Genomic DNA, 22,821 nt, shown 5'->3' on the forward strand with positions numbered 1-22,821 from the left:
CAATTTGGCGACAGAATTCCTGTGCGGTTTTGGGCGTGGCGTTCACGCGCTCCGGGCGTGATATACCATTATTTCGCGATCTTTCACGTTCAACTATTCTTCCTATTGATTCTACTATTTCGTGTTCACGCCAATTCTTGTGCATTCGGCTGTGCCTTTTGCCGATAATTTATGTTAGTTGTAAGTTTGATTTTCTATTGCTACCTCTTAATTTGATAACGGCATACTCCGCGTTTACTATAAAATAACGTATTACTCCGTTCATTTCTGGCGTCCGCGTTACCATTATTTTTGTTGCCTACACCGTGACGCCCGTATTGTCAGTTATTTGTTTGAGCTCCATGATTGAGTAATGGAAGCCGAATTGGCACTTATAATTTCGCCTGAGCGATACCTCAGAATAAACATTATTATTCATTTGTTAACGGCTTGAGTTAGTGATTTAGGCGTCACCCCGCCGAATGTTGCGCTGCCCTTTTATCCACCCCGCCCACACTCATTAGTCGAGCTGGCCGCTCTCTCGCAAGCCGGATCTCTTGCGTTTTGTGTTTCCGGATTTTCGCGGTTTTGGAGTATTTCGTGGACGCGTGTCGACGCGTCTGGCGCCCAATATTAAAGTTTCGCGTCGGATTACCGAGCCGTGCGAGGAGCCGTCGGAGAGGCCCATCACCCTTCTCTCCCCGGACCCCTTTTGATCCGTCGCACGCCCCGGGTACGACCGGGAGTGAAAAAGACGTGACAATCTTTATTATAAAAAATTACAAAAATCACAGTACAAATCTCAATAAATTTACTTCACGCGTCATAAAATACAAAAGTCGATATAACTTACGTGTAAATAATCGCAACGACACAAAATTACAGATTTAAAAACATTATCAAATAACTCAACAATTAGTACCATAAACTATCGCCAGATGCTAACACTGTTCGATTATGACAGTGTTCCAACGTACAGTTGTACCCAAGGTACAGCACCTTCCCCTACTATTACTATTACACTATTAACTCCTTGATACACACAACTGTCAAAATATACGATGACAGCTGCTCATGAAGTAAGCGCAGCGAGAGTACTAATCGGCATCGCGGAAAAGCGACAACAATAAACTTCGACAGATTTGAGTATCGACTTTACATGCCTTTTTTAGATATGAAAAAATATGAAATATGAAATTCTTAACGAAAAATTAATATGAAATTCTTAACGAAAGAGAGCTTTATCTTTGTGTTTTGATAACGTTTCGACAAAAGCTACGAGAATATGGCATGAGAAATAGGGATCCCCAATTAAGAATCACTCAATGTGACCTTGATGTGACTTTTCCAAGGTCGTTTAAGGTCAAATCAATATCACCACATGATGGCCCGGGTAACTTGGTACCCTATACAACTTTTGTATAAAACATTTCTTCCGAAAACGTCATATTTCCGAGATAATCCAGTAGTGTTCCGACTTTTCTGTTATACCCTCCCGAGAAAAAAATGGGTATAATATGATCAGATGTAAAAATGTATACTGTTATGTTCATAAGTTGAATAGCCGCTATAAGAGTACAACCACGAGAGGGCACGATAGTCAAAAGAGTACAACCGCGAGAGGGCACGATAGTGATTTTCCGGTCCCGCCATATAGAATAAGCAGCCTTTCCGGCAGACATATTGTAACTCTCAACTTGGTCGCACGACCGCTTCCTCGCACGCAATAAAGACGAGTAATTTTGTATATGGTGAACAATTACTACCTACTCCTGTACACAATATATACATTATTAGATATAAAAAGATCTAAATAACATGTAATTTAATATGATTATATGTAATCAGATCCGAAATTTGGCGCGATATGATGTTATCATTATATAATCATATATATATATTCAGCATATATGTATGTACGTGTACGTGTGCGATCAGTGCAGACAGAACGTTCAGTGCGCTGTCTGGCTGTCAGTCAGTTATAACCTAGAAATATATATCATGCAACACCGTGGTCTCTCATCATTAAATACGATCGTTACATTTCGAATTTCGGTCGCGTCATGCAAGGATCGAAGTGTCACGATATTAGGATGGGCGTTACAAGAAGCAAAATATCAGCGGGTCGAATTTATCAGTGTAGTGACAATCGTAACCGTTGTGACAGATAGTGATCATCAATATATCAATATATATTGATCGCAGGGAGCTGATATCGAGAAAATCCTTTAAAGAAGGAAAGTGTATCCAAAATCGCACACGTATGTATGTACGTATATGCTATCTTGTAAATTTTAAAAGTTGAAGAGAACGAGAAAATGATCTATAGCGCAATTTGTATTGTAGGCAATTATGCTAATTAGTTGAATCGAGTCTATTTTTATTATCCATTATTATGATAGACGTCGATTTTATACCATGGTGTCTGGAAATATTAATTATTCACGAAATTAGCAATAACAACAAAATAAATTTTAGTAAATATACAGGGTGGACAAAATAAAGCGTTACAGATGTTTATCTCCCAAAATACTGTTTGTAGAGAAAAATGTTTCATACAAAAGTTATAGGATTTCAAGTAACGCATTACATAGCAATGTCAGTATAACCTTGAAGAGTGTTGTCAAGGTCCAGTAAAAATTATCTTGAACTTTTTAAAAGGAAACCCCATTTTTTATTGCATATTCATGTAGCTTACCTCGAGAGCTTTTCAAAATACTATAATGAAACATTTTTTTATAAAGTACTTTTTGAGTTATAGAGTTTGAAAGTTACAGTACCGCCGGCATTAACCAAGGGTGTGTGTGTGTGTGTGTGTGTGTGTGCGTGCGTGCGTGCGTGCGTGCGTGTGCGTGCGTGTGTGTGTGTGTGTGTGTGTGTGTGTGTGTGTGTGTGTGTGCGTGTGTGTGTGCGTGCGTGCGTGTGTGTGTGTGTGTGTGTGTGTGTGTGTGTGTGTGTGTGTGTGTGTGTGTGTGTGCGTGTGTGTGTGTGCGTGTGTGTGTGTGTGTGTGTGTGTGTGTGCGTTTGTGTGTGTGTGTGTGTGCAGCAGAGATAAGGACCCCACGGTTCATCACTCCCGTAGTATTTTATGACTCCAAACCCTCTCTGCTCTGTGTGTGTGACACCTCTTGATTTTTTTTACTAGACCTACTACACGAAACGATATAAAAGATAGGATTTTTCGAGCTTGTGCCCAAGTTACACCACAGATGCTGCAAAAGGTCCGAAAATGTTTTTGTGCCAGAATCACTAAATGTATTGAAGAAGAAGGTCGTTACTTTGAACATCTATTAAATAAAAAAAAATGTATCCTTATTTTAATTTATTAAACAAATACTATTAATTTTGTTTTATTCTGCTGACAAAATAAAATAAATAAATTTTTCTTGTAAAAAAACTTGGCGCTGCTTTTTTACTCCTGTCGCATTCTTCCCTAAATTATTTTTATTGTTTTTTATTCAAAAATTTGAGTACTTTATTAAATTTCTAGCAGAGGTCTAGCAGCGCAAAGCTTTTTTACAAGAAAAATTTATTTATTTTATTTTAATTAAATATTTGTATTTTGTACTGTTACCTCTTAAATTCTTTGTGATGAAAATAATTCTTTGTAATATTATAATTTTGTTAAGGAGAATTAAAGCTACTACTTGGATTGGACCTATGTAAACCTGGCACCCGACTTTCGAAAAATTAATTTTTTTACGGAAAACGTTAGCATTTTGTTTGTAGTTGTTTGTAGTAACAAAAATTTCGTTTGTAGTTTAATACATTAAAAATTATAAAAATTTTAAAAATTACTCGCACCCCACTTTGAGATATCTCAAATCCGTTTGACTACAAACAACTACAAACGATTCTAAAGAAGATGGCGCAAGTGGATTTGAGATATCTCCAAAATTGGCAAAGTTACACTTTTTGTTTATTGCAAAAATATAATAACTTTTGAACGGTGCAACTACAAACAAAAAGAAAAGCAATACAAACAACTACAAATGATTCTGAAGAAGATGGCGCAAGCGGATTTGAAATATCTCGACAAATTACAAAGTTAGGAGTAGGTAAGCTAGGCGGTTTCTAAATGAAATGTGGGCGAGGGGGGGGTGAGGGGCGGGGGGTATACCGCGGGGGGAGGGGGTCGGGGGGGTATACCGCGGGGGGGGTTACCGCGTTTTCGGGCGCCGCGGGGAGGGGGAAGGGGAACCGCGTTTTCGGGCGCCGCGGGGAGGGGGAGGGGGGAACCGCGTTGTTTGCCGCGCCGCGGGCGGGGGAGGGGGGAACCGCGTTTTAGGGCGCCGCGGGAGAGGGGTCCGCGGGGTGAGGGGACCCGCGTTCGCGTTTTCGCCGCGCCGCGGGGTGAGGGGCGACCGCGTTCGCGTTTTCGCCGCGCCGCGGAGTCCGCGTGCAATGGCCGCGTCGGTCCGCGTGACGTCACACGGCACGCTCCCGCTCGCGTTATCTCCCCTCGTAGATGTTCTCTCGCGCCCCCGTCCCCCGTTTGCGCGCGTCTTCACGGTCGCGTTATCTCTCTCTCCCTCGCGCGCGGTCTCTCGCGCTCCCGGCCCCTGTTCTTTCTCCCCCGTTCGCGCGCGTCTTTTCGCTCCCGTCACCCATTATAGTTAGATCATTTTTATATTATTTTAAGTGATTTATTTATTGGAAATAAGAGGAAGAATATTTAATAATTTATATGAGACAGATGAGAGAAAACGTTTAAGGATCGCGCGACGAGTGCAGCACGCGCATTCTTATCGAGAGTTACCGCTCTGTAATTCTAAACCGCTGACGGTGGACAAGGGAACGGTAGACAGAAGGAAAGATAATTTTAGATACAGTGATATGCATTTTTAATATACATTTATTTCTCATGTAATACATCGTGTATAATATTATCTGCAGCATACGCCAACAGTTCGCAATCAATAATTGAATTTTTATCATAAACTTCATGCAAGATTCTAATTGCATTACATTTATCGGTGATACAATTTTGGCGTAAAATGGTTACAAATTGTTTAAATTTGGCATATTATGTTATGCGAAAATAATCCTCGCGAGAAAAAAGACAGCTATTGAACAGCCATCAAACTTCTTTAAAACATCTTTAAAAACAACTATCAAACAGCTATCAAACAACTAAAACAGCTATCAAACAACTAAAACAGCTATCAAACAACTAAAACAGCTATCAAACAACTATTAAACAACTAAAAACAGCTATCAAACAGCTATCAAACAACTAAAAACAACTAAAACAGCTTTAAAAACAGCTATCAAACAACTATCAAACAACTAAAAACAGCTTTTGAACAGCTAAAACAGCTTTTGAATAGCTTTTAAACAACTAAAACATCTATATTATATTACAAACTATGTGGGAAAAGGAAATAAAACATTTTATATATACATATATAGTTTATTTTAAAAAATTATAATTTTTTCTGGTGTCGCGACCACCAGTTACATATTTTTAATACATTTTGTAACCATTTTACGCCAAAATTGTATCACCGATAAATGTAATGGAATTAGAATCTTGCATGAAGTTTATGATAAAAATTCAATTATTGATTGCAAACTGTTGGCGTATGCTGCAGATAATATTATACACGATGTATTACATGAGAAATAAATGTATATTAAAAATGCATATTACTGTATCTAAAATTATCTTTCCTTCTGTCTACCGTTCCCTTGTCCACCGTCAGCGCTTTAGAATTACAGAGCGGTAACTCTCGATAAGAATGCGCGTGCTGCACTCGTCGCGCGATCCTTAAACGTTTTCTCTCATCTGTCTCATATAAATTATTAAATATTCTTCCTCTTATTTCCAATAAATAAATCACTTAAAATAATATAAAAATGATCTAACTATAATGGGTGACGGGAGCGAGAAGACGCGCGCGAACGGGGGAGAAAGAACGGGGGCCGGGAGCGCGAGAGACCGCGCGCGAGGGAGAGAGAGATAACGCGACCGTGAAGACGCGCGCGAACGGGGGACGGGGGCGCGAGAAAACATCTACGAGGGGGAGATAACGCGAGCGGAAGCGTGCCGTGTGACGTCACGCGGACCGACGCGGCCATTGCACGCGGACTCCGCGGCGCGGCGAAAACGCGAACGCGGTCGCCCCTCACCCCGCGGCGCGGCGAAAACGCGAACGCGGGTCCCCTCACTCCGCGGACCCCTCTCCCGCGGCGCCCGAAAACGCGGTTCCCCCCTCCCCCGCCCGCGGCTCGGCAAACAACGCGGTTCCCCCCTCCCCCTACCCGCGGCGCCCGAAAACGCGGTTCCCCCCTCCCCCACCCCGCGGCGCCCGAAAACGCGGTAACCCCCCCCGCGGTATACCCCCCCGACCCCCTCCCCCCCGCGGTATACCCCCCGCCCCTCACCCCCCTCGCCCACATTTCATTTAGAAACCGCCTAGCTTACCTACTGTTAGGTTTTATTTATTTTTTTAAATTGTTGTAACTTTTAAACGGTTCAACTACAAACGAAACAAAAAGCACTACAAACAACTACAAACGATTCTGAAGAAGATGGCGCAAACGGATTGAGATATCTCAAAGTGGGGTGCGAGTAATTTTTAAAATTTTTATAATTTTTAATGTATTAAACTACAAACGAAATTTTTGTTACTACAAACAACTACAAACAAAATGCTAACGTTTTCCGTAAAAAAATTAATTTTTTGGAAGTCGGGTGCCAGGTTCACATAGGTCACTGAGAATTATGAATGGTATTTTGGAAAGAAGACATCCAACTTTATACTTTACACCACATTTAACAACGATAGCCCTAAAGAAGATTATGCGATAATAAATTATTGATAGTAACAGTGAATAAATCATAAATAAATAAATTCTCGCGAGAAAGAAAAAATCAATATCATAAAAAAAGAGAAAGAAAAACAAGATAAGAAGAAATGACATATAGTGCTAGAGAAACTTCTTGTATTAATCGTTTTTAAATCTTTGGTTTACTCATTAAACGCATTATCCAGCTACAATTGTGCAGTTTTGGATATTCCTATTTATCAATCACTAAAAATACGTATCTATACAAGATAACCCAAAATTTGCATGCATGAAATGCACAATGCAATTTTCTATGCTAGAAAAAAATAGGTTTTTCTTCTGGCAAAATTGCATCTGAGCAATAATTTTTTTATGATTTTAAATGAGAATAATTTAACGAATGAGAGATTTAAGTTACTCATGAATCAGGGGCGACATGCGCTAATTTTAATGACAAACAAATAATAATAATTTAATAACTAATAATTATTAGCAGTTATTCTAGGCATAATTAAAATTAACATTATTTAACTTACTCGTTGTCCAAAACTGAATCTGGTGGTACAGATATCAATAAATTTTCTACTTGTGGGAATGAATAAGTGCATCCCTCTGTGGTAACGGGTTTCATATCAAATCTGTAAAAATATTGATGTTATTTGTAATCATACTTTAAAAGGAACAAAAAATCATGCAAGATTGATTATTGCATATTAATGTTAATAATTTCATAACACAAACTTAATTTTTCCACTGGTAATAGCTGCTTCGGCAGAAAGACCAAGCCAACCCATGAAACTCAAACCTGCAATTCCTCCGACTAGAGCACCCTGTGAATTTAATTAATATATTTTTTATTTTCATCAACAAATTTAAATATAATTTCTATTAAATTTAAAATAAAATAAGTTTATTTTTAACACATGCCTTGGCATTAATCCATGGTAATAACAATCCCATGTTGAAAATGCCAAAGGATGGTCCATGAGTGATAGCGCCTAGACTTATGGACAACTATAACAATTATTCAAATATGAAAAAAGTTTGTATTGTCGAGGAACGTCTTCATGTTTACCTGTAACATATGAGTGTCTGCTTGCTCAACGACGAAAACGAGAGCAACACAGATTGTTCCTAAAATGACAACCGTCAGCTTCATAAAGACGTCGGCACCTTTACGCGTAAAAGGAGTCTTCATAAAGGGCTTAACAAAATCCTCAAGCACCACGGCTGCCATGGAGTTTAGACCGGTTGATAATGAACTGGAAGAGAGTGATCTCAAACTAACTTTCTCCCTCTCTCCCTCTCTCCCTCTCTCCCTCTCTCCCTCCTTCCTCCCTCTCCTTCCTCTTTTCTCTCTCCTTTACTCCCTCTTTCTTACTCCCTTTTTTTTATTCTCTCCCTCTTTTCTTTTCTAATCCTCTTTCTTATTGTAAATGTGCGCGTATGCGTGAGCGTGTGTATGTGTACGCAGCTATAATACATTCCACCAAATAATTAAAAGATGAAGAAAAATTGTTTACAAAACAAGCAAATTTTAAACAGCTGTAATTTTGTTTAATAAAATGAGAATCCAAATATAAAAGAAGAGTTGTGAAGCGTGAAATCTCTACTCTCGAAAGCTCACAGTTGTTTTTTACTTTCTTTAATAATGATAATTTTAACGTAAAAACGACGAGCTCAACGAAATGGGAAACTTTCTTGTCATTTTGTGGGAATGTCACGCACAAAAAGACCGAAAAAATGTTTGCTTTTTCATGTTAAAGCCTGAAGTTTTTTCTATAAAACCTTTTTTTTAGATTTATATTTATATTTTTTCTTATCAATTTATCGAGAATTGAAGAAAAAATGGGCATTTAGACTTGGTTACGTCCTGTGGTCTCCACGATTTCTTTCTTTCGAGAAAACATAAGAATTGTTAATACATGTTAATGCATTATTTTCATGATAAGAAATAGACATAAATTTTAGACGACAGTTGTCGATCGACCAGAGAGATATGATCCAGATACATTTACGTGCAAAATCGTAAAAACAAAGATTTTCCAGATAACCAACCTCAAACTGATAAACTAAGCAAGACAAGGTTATAAACTTTTGCCAGATCCTTGGGAATAAGTACGAGACTGTCGTACTTCAAGGGCCCTTATTTCCACGAAAACGGGAAACGGAAATTGTTTCTGTTTGTCTCAAAACGACTGACAACAGACGTGAATTATCGTAAAACGCGTTGTTCACATTTGGAATAAACCTGACTGCGTCATAAAAACAAAAAGGATTCTTAAGTGAAACCCCTTGATTAGGCACCTATAAAAGTCGTGCAGATCTCGCATTTTTCTAAATAGACGACACAGTTATCCGTCACATTTATCAGACATTAAACATTTCACACGTGTGTTTGGAAACATGGAATTCGGACTCAAGACCCACGTTCGTCAGGAACTAATAAAATTAAGCAGGATAAGTCACTAGAAGGAATGTTAGCTTGTACTTTTGAAAAACGGGGTAGGAAAGATTTTTAATGATGAACTCGCCAATGGGCAACTACTAAATAGAAATAGCGTTATAGGCGGTGACGATTTTTCGCTAACTCGCCAAAAGATAGGCGGAAAATGGAGATATACGTAACGGGCAAAAGGAAAATCCTATCAACCAAAATTATTCTAAGACTAAATCCACCCCCTTAAATTCCTATATAAACCATGATTCCATGCAGTTCTAGTCAGTTCCAGTATTAGAATATAAAAGGATTGGTTCACTTAAAGTTAAAGTACAAGACGGTAAAGGTAAAATTACGTATGTCATTGTGTACAATGTTGTTTATGTTCCTAAATTGCGATCTAATTTACTATCTGTTATAAGATTAATGGAACGTGGATTAAAGTTAACTTCGAGATTGAAATATGAGGTTGAAATATGTAAACAAAATTGTGAGATTATTACCGTAGGTGAACGTAGGGATAATCATTTTGTAATTCACATGAGTAGGTATAGAAGGGGGGTTCTAGGCCGGGTGTTCCGAGGAGAAAGCGGGGGGGGGGGACTCGAGAGCGTCGGAACATGTTGTTATCAAATATTAATAAACATATCGGTGACAAAGGGACTAGCGCCGCCGTCCGGCCGAGGGGTCCGCGGGGAAGAGGGGGGGATCCACGTTCCTGGCCGAAGGGTCCGCGGGGGGAGAGGGGGTCCACGTTCTAGGGCGAGGGGGGTCCGCGGGGGAAGAGGGGACGCGCGTTTTGGGCACCGGGAGCAGACCCGCGTGCACCGGTAGCGTTTATTCGCGCTAAGAGGGGACGTGTCAGGACGCGTTTCGCGACACCGATCGATTATGGCGCAGGGTATTACAAAGGCTAGCGGATGTCGTCCGGCTGCTGGGATTTTATCGGCAAATATAAACAAAATAGAGTTAGATTGCGAGACACTTGCCTCTGCAATGATCTCATCCTTCGAGAACCTTCTAGAAGTTTCTAGAACCTCCGATTTAACCGTTGCGGCGGTATTCGGTTATGGCTCGACATATTACAAAGGCTAGCGGGCGCCGTTCAGCTGCTGGAATTTTACCGACAAATATAAACAAAATAGAGTTAGATTGCGAGACACTTGCCTTTGCAATGATCTCATCCTTCTAGAACATGCGATCCGCCATTCGGTTATGGCGTCTCACACTACAAAAGTGAGCGCCGATGGTCCGACGACGGTTTAAAGATAAAATAGCCGAGGTAAACAATCGATAAAATTTGTCGCCCATGACGATTTAACCGTCGCGGAGTCCTCTTCATGTTTTTTTCTAGGAAGAGCCGCTGCCGATGACGATTTAACCGTCGCGGCGGTATTCGGTTATGGCGCGGGATATTACAAAAGCGAGCGCCGATGTCCGGCTGCTGGAATGTACAAACAAAATATGTCTAACGGTAATTATACAAATGCATAGACATCCATTGTCGCCAGGATGATGATGGATCCACATCTTGCGGATCAGTTGTCGGCTAGCTTTCGCAACGCGAACGTTTATACTCGGGGGTGAAGTTTTTTGTGTCAAGTGGGCGGTATAAAGGAAAAAAATTTTTTTGTAAATGTGAGCATGAAAATACATGGAATATCCCGAGGAAACAGAACGCGACCTGTTGGAACGATCCAACCAAATCGCTACCTTGGGCGAATATTTGGCATGGGCACAGCGATGCGTGGAATTTATTCAGCAGCTCGAAGAACGCTGTCGTGCCAAGCGTTCGCGGCTCTCAATCGGACACAAACAATCTTTAGTGGCAAGAATCGCGCTACTCGATGGTGCGAAGACTCGATTACAGAGACATTTCATACATATCGGTGGTGAGTACGCGGCGGGCAGTAGTAGTGACAATAACGCGGAAAGACTCGTTTGGCGAGAGATCGATACCGCGTTCAAAAGCCGTATATTGACACACACACACACACACACACACCCCCCCCCCCCCCCGATCGTATGCGGAACGTCATGCAAAGACACGAAAGTGTAAAGAAAAGATAAACACTATGTTCAACGGCGAGTTTGTGACGGGTGACAAAAGTGCGAACAAAAGTATCAACACGAGAAACTGCGAACTCTTTCGTATGTCCGATCTGTGCGAGTGGTACGATTTGCGCGGGAGCCTACTTTATCATCCCTGGAGAAATTTCAGGAACGCGACAGCGGGTATGGGCGTTGTCGCGTATACTCAATTTGACAGTGAACGTGAATTTAACAAGTACAACCTTTGCGCGCGGGTGTTACCTGAAATTACCTCAAGAAATTAAGATGAAGAAAGTGGTGATCAATGTGCAATCTATGGACAATGCGTGCTTTGCATGGTCAGTGGTGGCTGCTCTACATCCAGCCGAGGAACATACATATCGGGAATCCTCGTACCCTCATTATACAACAGTACTGAATTTACAAGACATTGAGTTTCCAATGACTTTGAGTCAAATTAAAAAGTTCGAACGACTCAACGATATATCCATCAATGTGTATACCATTGAGGGACAGAAGACGCCAAACGTTCTCCCGATACGACACACCGACCGGAAGATGGACAAACACGTAAATCTGCTGTACGTGCAGGACTCGCGAGACGACAACGTAGGACATTTCGCGTGGATCAAGAACCTATCCCACCTCGTGAGCTCGCAAATCAATAGACATAAAAACGGGAAATACTCTTGCGATCGGTGAGTATATATATATATATATATATATATATATATATATATTTATTAAATATATATATAATTTTATATTTTTATGAAAAATTTATAGAAATTATGTTTTTTTTGCAGATGTTTACATTACTTTAGTTCGAGCGAGAAATTGGAAGCCCACGGAGTAGACTGCCGAGAGATAAACAACTGTGCCATCCGACTACCGAGCGAGGACAACAAGTGGTTTAGCTTCAAGAATCACAGCAGGAAGGAACGAATTCCATATGTCGTGTACGCCGACCTGAAATGTACCCTCGAGAAGACGGACGCGGATGCGGATCCGAGAACGTCCACGTTCAGGTCTCAACATCATCGGGCATTTAGTATAGAACACTACGTGCGGTGCTCGTACGACGACTCGTTATCCGCGTATCAGTTTCGTCGCGATAAGGATTGCGTCGCGTGGTTCGCCGAGAAACTAAGACGTTTAGCACACGACGTAAAGATTATCTTGTCCGGTAATGTTCGCATGACAGAATTAACGCGAGACGAGTGGGAAATATTTCACAGCGCGACGCACTGCCACATTTGTGAAAAACCGTTCTCGCCTGGCGACGTGCCAGTACGCTATCATTGCCACCTGACCGGTCGTTATAGAGGTCCCGCGCATTCAAACTGCAATCTAAATTACAAAGATTCTCATTACATTCCCATAGTTTTCCACAATTTATCGGTCTACGACGCACATTTTATCATAAAAGAAAAAGCTACCGCGTTTGAAGGCTCGATCGACGTACTGCCGATAACGAAAGAAAAATATATCTCGTTCACGAAACACGTTAAAGATACCGCCGAAAGATCAGATTCGCGAAGCGACATAAAGTTACGGTTTGTTCAAATTTCTCAATACCAGTCTCGAAAAATTGGCATCCTTCCTCGATAAGAATAAGTTAAAAATTTTGCGTTCCAAATTTTCAGCGTTATCTGATTTTGAATTATTGACGCGAAAAGGTGTCTTTCCGTACGAATACGTGGATCGCGTTGACAAGCTGCAGGACACGTGTTTACCACCGCGCGAATCGTTTTACAGTTCCTTGACTGGTGACACCGTATCCGAGAGCGATTACGCGCACGCTGCGAACGTTTGGCGGCAGTTCTCCGTTCGAACCTTGGGCGAATACAGCGATCTATATTTAAAAACGGATGTTTTGTTATTGGCCGACGTTTTTGAAAATTTCCGCGACAGTTATATCGCGAATTACGGACTTGATCCCGCGTACTACTATACTTTGCCAGATTTTACATGGGACGCCATGTTGAAGCATACTCGCGTAAATTTCGAACTGCTCACCGACATTGACATGATTATGTTTATCGAACGCGGTATGTTTATCGTACGCAGTGGCCTGAGTCAATGTTCCGGCAGATACGCGCGGGCTAATAACAAGTACATGTCATCTTACGATCCATCGAAACCATCGTCGTACCTGATGTATTTTGATGTAAACAATTTGTACGGCTGGGCGATGTGTCAACCATTGCCCTACGCAGATTTTCGATGGGTCAAAGACGTTTCTGATTTTGACTTTAGCGCGATCGCTTCGGATTCGCCCACAAGTTATATTCTCGAGGTCGATCTAGAGTATCTGCAAAATAAACACGACGCGCACGCTGACCTATCGTTCTATCCGACGCGCGATAAACCTCCCGGTAAACGGCAGGACAAGCTCCTAGCGACACTGTACGATAAGAAGCGTTACGTCATATACTACCGCAACCTACAGCAGTGCACGCGCCACGGCCTTCGCGTCACAAAGATACATCGCGTATTACAATTCACTCAATCTCCATGGCTCCGCGATTACATCGAACTCAATACGAAATTTAGAACACTGGCCAAGAACGATTTCGAGAAAAATTTGTACAAATTGATGAACAACGCGGTATTCGGTAAAACTATGGAGAACGTTCGAAATCACGTTGATGTAAAATTATTAACAAAGTGGGACGGTAGATACGGCGCGGAGGGAATGATCGCGAAACCAAATTTTCACAGCAGGAGCGTTTTTTCGGATAATCTGATAGCCGTTGAACTGCGCAAACTCGAGGTTAAATTCGACAAACCTATTTACGTCGACATGTGCATCCTCGACGTGTCGAAAGTCTGTTTGTACGAATTTCATCACGAGTACATGTCTCCCCTGTATCGCGACATGTGTAGAATTATGTACACCAATACGAACAGTCTGATATATCACGTAGAGTGTGACGACGTGTATGAGAACGTGAAACGCGATATCGCTAGATTCGACACGAGCGATTACGCGACCGACAACGCGCGCGTACGGTTTACCGCTCGCGAACAAGAAGGTGCCGGGCTTGATGAAGGACGAGATTAACGGCGCGATCATGACCGAATTCGTCGGACTCAGGGCGAAGATGTATGCGTTGAGGGTGGATGGTGAAAAAGAATGTAAAAAAGCGAAAGGTATCAAGAGCAACGTCGTAGCGCGTACTATAACGTTCGACGATTACACGAGGTATCTGAACGATGAGATCGAAATGACTCGACGTCAATCCTGTATAAGATCAGAGTTGCGCGAGGTGTAAACTATCCGCGAGACGAAAATCGCTCTGAGTCCGTACGGCGACAACCGTTACATTATACCCGATTCGACCGATACGTTATCGTGGGGACATTACTGAATACTTTTATAACGTATGTATTGCATCATCCCTCTCTAAAAAAGGCGTGTCCATATCTAAAAAAGGCATGTAAAGTCGATACTCGAATCTATCGAAGTTTATTGTTGTCGCTTTTCTGCGATGCCGATTAGTTCTCTTGCTGCGTTTACTTCATTTGCAGCTGTCATCATATATTTTGACAATTGTGTGTATCAAGGAATTAATAGTGTAATAGTAATAGCATAATGTTAAAGCTAAATAGCGCGCGCGAAGCGCGCGTCTGTGGTGTCTAGTGTATAAAATGTAATAGTATAACGTATGTATTGTTTGTAGTAGTATAACATATGTATGTATGTATGTAGTATAACGTATGAATGTATGAATGTATGTATGTATGTATGTGTATGTACTAGGTGCGCAACTAAGTTTCCGGGTTTCACACATAGATGGCACCAATAACACATGTACTCGACTTACATGTCTGAAGTTGTCTGAAGTTATAGCTTGGACATCTGTTAACAATAACCAGTCGTTATATAAACACATATCACAACGCAAAAATATTTTTTCTAACAACGGAGATGTCGAGTTTTGTGCCAAATAAACAGCATTTGCGGGAAGCTTTGCTTTTCTGCTTTAACTTAAAAAAAAAATGCAGCTGAAGCACGTCGTTTGCTTGAGGAGGCCTACGGCGAACATGCACCATCGAAAACTACCTGTGAAGATTGGTTTAAACGCTTCAGAAGTGGCGATTTCGACACTGAGGACAAGGAGCGCTCCGGAAGACCAAAAACAATTGAGGACGCCAATCTGCAAGCGTTATTGGATGAAGATGATACGCAAACACAAGATCAACTTGCGGAGACATTAAACATGACTCACCAAGGTATTTCCAAACGTTTACATGCCATGGGAAAAATTCAAAAAGAAGGAAAATGGGTGCCGCATAAGTTGACTGAGAGACAGATGGAAAATCGAAGAGCCACTTCCGAAATTTTGCTTTTGCGGCATGAAAGAAAGAGTTTTCTTCATCGAATTGTTACTGGCGATGAGAAGTGGATATATTTAAAGAATCCCAAACGCAAAAAATCGTGGCTTTCACCTGGTGAAGAATCAACATCGACGGCACGGCCAAATCGTTTTGGAAAGAAGACAATGCTCTGCGTTTGGTGGGACCAGAAAGGAATCGTGTACTATGAGCTGCTGAAACCGGGCGAAACTGTCAATGGGCATCGCTACCGACAACAACTGATCAATTTAAACCATACATTGCTCGAAAAACGGCCAGAATGGGACACGAGACACGAACGAGTGATATTGCAGCACGACAACGCTCCGTGCCATCGCAGTTCCATCGTCCAGGACACCATCAAAACGCTGAAATGGGATCTGCTACCGCACTCGCCGTATTCGCCAGACCTGGCGCCTTCCGATTATCACTTGTTCCGGTCGATGGCGCATGGCTTGGCTGGGCTACACTTGACCAATTTCGAAGAAGTGCAAAATTGGTTAGATGAATGGTTTCGGTCCAAAGACGCGTCGTTTTATTGTCGCGGTATTCATGTATTGCCAGAGAGATGGCGAAAATGTATAGCTAGCGAGGGACGATACTTTGAATAAACCATTTTTTGTATTTCTCTTGAAATTTTCCATTTTTTATTGATCAAAAAAACCCGGAAACTTAGTTGCGCACCTAGTATATATGTAGTATAACGTAACACATATTGTGTGTAATATATTACAGTATTGGAAAGGATATTAATAAAAATATTGTACATGTATTTCATATTTTTACGTACTTTATGTGTATTTCATATTTCAAACACTTTATATGTATTACATATTGTATATTTTTATATGTTAAGAATAAAATACAGTTTGCACGAATTAAATAACATTGTCCTTATGTATTCATGAGTTGTGCAATCCATCAAATCCCAGCCATTTCACGTAAACCTCGTCGCCCCTCCTGCGCAGTACTTTCTCCACGAGATACACGTCCGGATAAGTCGCACGATGCAACTCCTGCTCGTAGAACACTCCAGCAACGGATTTTCCACGATAGTCCCCGAGTAGATAGGTTACGGGATTGGTACGCTGCACTTTAACGATCTTAAACACCTCGGTGGTACAGTTCGGCGTGTAACCCTTCTCGAAAATTGTCTTGTATTTGCTAACGCCGCTAACGCGCACCGATTTGCCCGCTTTGAACTTTGCCGGACCCGCGATCTTTATCGCGCTGTATACAGTAGCCAAGAGTCTTTCGGCGATCGCGGGAGTAACGTCGACGGGTCGCATGCCGATGGTTCGATGCTTGCGCGCGTTGTAATTCGATACGAGTCGCGGCAAGGCGTCGACCCACTTGTAATTTCCGTTGAGCGTAAACATCTTCCACATGTCGTTCTTTAACGTACAATTGAATCGCTCGACGACCGACGCCTTCAGCACCGAATATGTGGAATAATGATTGACGTTGTGTTTTCTTACGAGACGTTGCACGTCGGTGTTGTAAAATTCCTTCCCCATATCGGTTTGTAGGTTTCTAGGGCACCTCCCGCTGTCTCGAATTCTCGGCGATAGCGTCAGCTGTCTCGCTGCCGCCTTTACCCTTGAGTGGCACGGCCCACGCGTGCTTGCTCAACACATCGATGACAATAAGTATGTAGTGATAGCCTCCGTTGAAACGTGAGTACGGACGCATCTCGACGATGTCAGTCTGCCACAGGTCATCGTACCCCCGCACTACGACGCGTCTGCGGGGAACTTCTCGCCGGTGCGTGCAGTTCGTCCACCAACCGCCGCTTTTCGATATTTTTACGTACATCGGATTTTAACGGTCTCATGTTTCGTTGTCGTTTCGTTAGCGTTTCGTTGGCGGTTCGTCGTCGTCGTCGTTCTTTAGCCGTTTCTGTTTCTGCGTCGTTCGTAGCTGTTTCTGAACCGCTCGTAATCGTCTCTGAGCCGTTCTTGAACCGTTCGACAACCGTCCGACAACCGCTCTGGGTAAGATACATAGGATTCCTGATATGTATGTTCCTCGGCTGGATGTAGAGCAGCCACGCAAACCACGCATTTTCCATAGATTTCACGTTGATCACCGCTTTCTTCAATTTAATTTCTTGAGGTAATTTCAGGTGACATCCCGCGCGTAAAGGATTGTACTTGTTCACGTTCACTGTCAAATTAAGTATACGCGACAACGCCCATCCGCTGTCGCGTTCCTGAAATTCCTCCAGAGATGATAAAGTAGGCTCGATAACGCGCAAATCGTACCACTCGCGCAGATCGGACGTACGAAAGAGTTCGCAGTTTCTCGTGTTGATACTTTTGTTCGCACTTTTGTTACCCGTCACAAACTCGCCGTTGAACACAGTGTTTATCTTTACATTTGCGTGTCTTTGCATGACGTTCCGCACACGATCGAGCACGATGTCTCTCGCATCTTCGAGAAATGGACGAGGTTCGATGTGTTTGGAATTTATTACCGCACCGGTCAATACACGGCTTTCGAACGCGGTATCGAACTTTCGCTAAACGAGTCTTTCCGCGTTATCGTCACTACTACTGCCCGCCGCGTACTCACCACCGATATGTATGAAACGTCTCTGTAATCGAGTCTTCGCACCTTCGAGTCGCGCGATTCTTGCCACTAATGATTGTCTGTGTCCGATTGAGAGCCGCGGACGCTTGGCATGACAGCGTTCTTCGAGCTGCTCAATAAATTCCTCGCATCGCTGTGCCCATGCAAAATATTCGCCCAAGGTAGCGATTTGGCTGGATCGTTCCAACAGGTCGCGTTCCGTTTCCTCGGGATATTTTATGTTTTTTCATGCTCACTGTTACAAAAAAAATTTTTTTCCTTTATACCGCCCACTTGACACAAAAAACTCTACCCCCGAGTATAAACGTTCGCGTTGCGAAAGCTAGCCGACGACTGATCCGCAAGATGTGGATCCATCATCATCCTGGCGACAATGGATGTCTATGCATTTGTATAATTACCGTTAGACATATTTTGTTTGTACATTCCAGCAGCCGGACATCGGCGCTCGCTTTTGTAATATGCCGCGCCATAACCGAATACCGCCGCGACGGTTAAATCGTCATCGGCAGCGACTCTTCCTAGAAAAAAAACATGAAGAGGACTCCGCGACGGTTAAATCGTCATAGGCGACAAATTTTATCGATTGTTTACCTCGGCTATTTTATCTTTAAACCGTCGTCGGACCATCGGCGCTCACTTTTGTAGTGTGAGACCCCATAACCGAATGGCGGATCGCATGTTCTAGAAAAATGAGATCATTGCAGAGGCAAGTGTCTCGCAATCTAACTCTATTTTGTTTATATTTGCCGATAAAATTCCAGCAGCCGAACGGCGCCCGCTAGCCTTTGTAATACCCTGCGCCATAATCGATCGGTGTCGCGAAACGCGTCCTGACACGTCCCCCCTTAGCGCGAATAAACGCTACCGGTGCACGCGGGTCTCCTCCCGGTGCCCAAAACGCGCGTCCCCCTCCCCCCGCGAACCTACCCTCGCCACTAGAACGTGGACAACCCCCCTCTCCCCCCGCGGACCCCTTTTCCAGGAACGTGGATTTCCCCCTCTCTCCCCCGCGGACCCCTCGGCCGGACGGCGGCGCTAGCCCCTTTGTCACCGATATGTTTATCAATATTTGATAACAACATGTTCCGACGCCCTCGAGTCCCCCCCCCCGCTCCCCCCTCTATACCTACTCACATGACCCCTATAACTGTAAACAAATGCAATAATGCATATAATAACAAAGACGACGATATGGCTTCAATAGTATATTGTGCATCAAGGTGAGAAAGCAGCGTTTTTCTGAAAAAACTTTCGACCCGAGGTGCACACGATATTTTTCACAACACTTTTACGGAAAGTTCGACTTCCATGCCTAGAGAGAGACGAGAGTGGCCATTTCACGCCAGGGCTTACTTCCCTCCCTAGGGAAGAAAATTGATACTTTCCACCCGGCATAGCGGGCGGAAAGTATCAATTTTCTTCCCTAGGGAGGAAAGTGGTCACTTTCCGCCCGCTATGCCGCCATGGCGTGAAATTGGCCACTTTCGCCCCTACCTACAAGCATGGAAAGTCGAACTTTCCGTGGAGGTGTTGTGAAAATAAATTTAATAAAAGCATTGCGAATATGTGGCATCGTAGGTTAGGTTACGTAATCGATAAACATTTACAGAGATCGATTTATGAGACAGAAACTTGCGACTGGAATTAATAACAAAATAGGAAATAAGGTAAATGTCCCAATTAGTGACGTAGTAATCTCATCGTAATAATAAATTGATAAATTAATAATATACATGTTAAAGAAAGTATACAAAATTGATTTTGTTAGACAGCTTAAACATTTGGGATTTTAATTGTGTTATCTTTTTTTTATTTATGGACAGATTTTAATTTGTTTATAATATTTTCTCAAAAGTGGCTGAAGTACCATTTAGTGACATGTCAGTTTTGGTTTTGTCCCAATTTGTAACATCCATGCCTCTATTACTGACAGGCGACGAACATATAAACGTCCCTATTACTGACAGGAGATGAATATACGAATGTCCCTATTACTGACAAAAGGTATATATTAACATTCTTATTACTGATTATATATTACTGATATTACTGTTTTTTATCAGAAACATTAAACACATTTAATAATACCGTTTTGTATTTAACACAATTTATTTATTGCCGGCATCGCCAGGTAGTCACACTTTTGCGGAAGTCACATTAACCTCTCCAGGACCGGAAGCCTAATATTAGGCGGTAAATGATGCGCGAAAGTTTTATTTTTATTTTTATTTTACATATTTTCCAACCTTTGACTGCGCGCCGACTAGATTTGTCAGACTTAAAACACACAGCTCCGGTTGAAGTAGTAAAATCCCCCCCTTCACCTAATTAAATCGATTCAAATTAATTTTTAATGCTATATGCATCTAAATAACTGTAAAGATATCATTGCGAAAAATATTACCTCAGGGTTTGAACCTGGAACTTCCTTACCGCGCTTGGTTCTTAGTTAGCCTGTTTAAAATGGAATTAAGATAAAGAGGAGAGATTGTGCATTAGCTGCCATCTGTGGTGGTTGCTGTTGTAATTTTATCATTCGGTAGAATTACTACAGATGGCGGGACTTATGTCGTTGTGTATCGATCCGCGCGCTCAGCGTAGACTGTGTATCCATCCGCGCGCTCGGCGCAGACCGTGTTGCGCCCCAGACTCTGATCACGCGAGCCGTGCGTGATACGGCGCGTGCGTGAGGCGTGCATGTACGAGCTTGCGGCTCACCGAGCGTTCATTCGTGTTCGAGACTCTTCCCGTGTAGCAACGTTCTCCTGTGAGAGGCGATACGATTATTGGATCAATGCGGAATATTACAAGTTGTGAAGTACTATTACTTCTCGCGCTGTTATATCTATTCGAGTAAGACGATCAATCTGCCGATTCGCTGGCTAGACGATGTTGACGAGATACTGGGAGCGATCGACTGTAAATGGACGAGTCGGAAAACGACGAGAGCTCGTCGCCATTGCCACGTCGTGTTACCACACGGGAGGAGAGAGCCGCCATTACGGTACACGAGAGGATGCCCTTTCGGGCTGATTTGAGATATCCTTATTTCAAGGATTACTTACTGAATTCGGAGAATTCTGCTGTGCTAAGGTAACTCTTTGATTTCTAGTGAAACCATAGATCACTTCTGAGTAATGCTAATTTACCGATTAGAAAGAGATATCGAACTTACCGGTTCGATTACATTTCGATCTTGGTTTCAGAAATCGCGAGAGCTTTCACGAGAAATACTTCCTCAGGAGAAAGAAGCCGTCTGGCGTCACTTTGAAAAACTGAGCTCAGTATAATCTTTTCCATCATTTCATTATACGGTTGCAACCGAGAATAGCTATTCATTTACATTGTTTATCTGTCTGTAATTAGTCGAAACAGATCCTTACATTGCTGAAAACACTTGTGAGTAAAAGACTTCGTTATAAGATATCGATAAGTATTGCGTTACATTCGACTAGATGATGATCACGAGTTAAATCACTCCTGTTGCATTGTTATTTCGATAAAAAAGATCAATTGTCACATTCGTTTATTTATTCACTTTCTCTTGCGGTATAAAGGCTGAGCTATCATTTGCTAATTAACATGATTATTAGAAATACCGATGCGAATTAACATCGTTTATATTTACATGGAATAATACGTCACTCGTTTCTGATATGGTATTCATTAATTTGCAGCAGATAAATAAGATATTGTTTATCTTGTCATTCGTTCAAATTACTTTGCGAATTCTAAGTATCCTTTAATTGAATTGAACGTCTATAAGTTAATCCATTACCTTTTCAAGAAATTGATCTGCTCTAACGATCTAGATATGACGTATTAATTCACCTCTTAATATACTATTAATGTGCTTTATGATATTTTGCTCATTCATTTATGCTTGCATTTATCTCATACGAATGGTCCTTTTGTATAAACCAATTGCTTCTGGAATTATAATTTGGATATTTTGACAACTTCTGGAATTTACATACAATGAGATATATTTCTTTATAGACATCATATTATCCTGAAGATTGTTGATGCGGGAATTCAGTGCGTTAAAAAAGCATAACATTACAAACAGACTGTTCAAAATAGGCGCGTTATTAAAAGTATCGCCTCGCTGGTAACAGCGACAGCGACGCGATCGCGGCGCCGGAAGCAAGGGGCGCGCTGCCGATCGCTTTTTGGTTCTTACCGGTCCGCGCTTGCGACGCGACGATACGTGTCGGGCCGCGTTCTGCGTCATTGGCTTGAGGTCAGTCGTACCGAAAGCACGTTCGGTCTTTCCCTGAATTCGCTTGTTCGTTTGTATTATTGAGTATTGCAAGTCGTGATTCCTCAGAAAAGTAAAGATATTCAATTCGGAACGTGTTATATCAAACTAAGTAATTTCCTTAATTACTTTCGAGACACCGGCTTCTTGCACGTGTTACCACGTGTGTTACAATACTCGAGATCACGACCTGAGTGAACGCTGCATGCGTGTAATTGCCGTGCGTACCACGCAAAAGGAGAAAACGAGAGCGAGATCATTCCTGCCGAAACACGGAAGACGCATTACTTCCGTATATAATGAGAAGGACGAGTTACGTGGATTTGGAAAAGGATTACAT

The 22,821-nt window shown here is 42.1% G+C and overlaps 1 protein-coding gene across 3 annotated transcripts in view; it reads right to left on the bottom strand.

Moving 5' to 3' along the window:
• Positions 1 to 22,821, bottom strand: part of LOC139781234 (sodium-coupled monocarboxylate transporter 1-like) — an 87,794-nt gene that overhangs the window by 27,318 nt on the left and 37,655 nt on the right. For 2 of the 3 annotated variants that reach the window (XM_071720061.1, XM_071720063.1), the window contains exons 4-7: positions 7,847 to 8,033; positions 7,699 to 7,785; positions 7,513 to 7,601; positions 7,308 to 7,409 (exon numbers count right to left, since the gene is read on the bottom strand). In XM_071720061.1, the coding sequence (XP_071576162.1) occupies positions 7,308 to 7,409; positions 7,513 to 7,601; positions 7,699 to 7,785; positions 7,847 to 8,033 (465 nt within the window). The remainder of the gene's footprint in view (positions 1 to 7,307; positions 7,410 to 7,512; positions 7,602 to 7,698; positions 7,786 to 7,846; positions 8,034 to 22,821) is intronic. The other variant, XM_071720062.1, reaches the window with a different exon arrangement.

This window comes from Temnothorax nylanderi, unplaced genomic scaffold, assembly GCF_030848795.1.
Source record: "Temnothorax nylanderi isolate EJ_2023f unplaced genomic scaffold, tnyl_v1.0 TNYL_tig0323_pilon, whole genome shotgun sequence".
Lineage (NCBI taxonomy): Eukaryota > Metazoa > Arthropoda > Insecta > Hymenoptera > Formicidae > Temnothorax > Temnothorax nylanderi.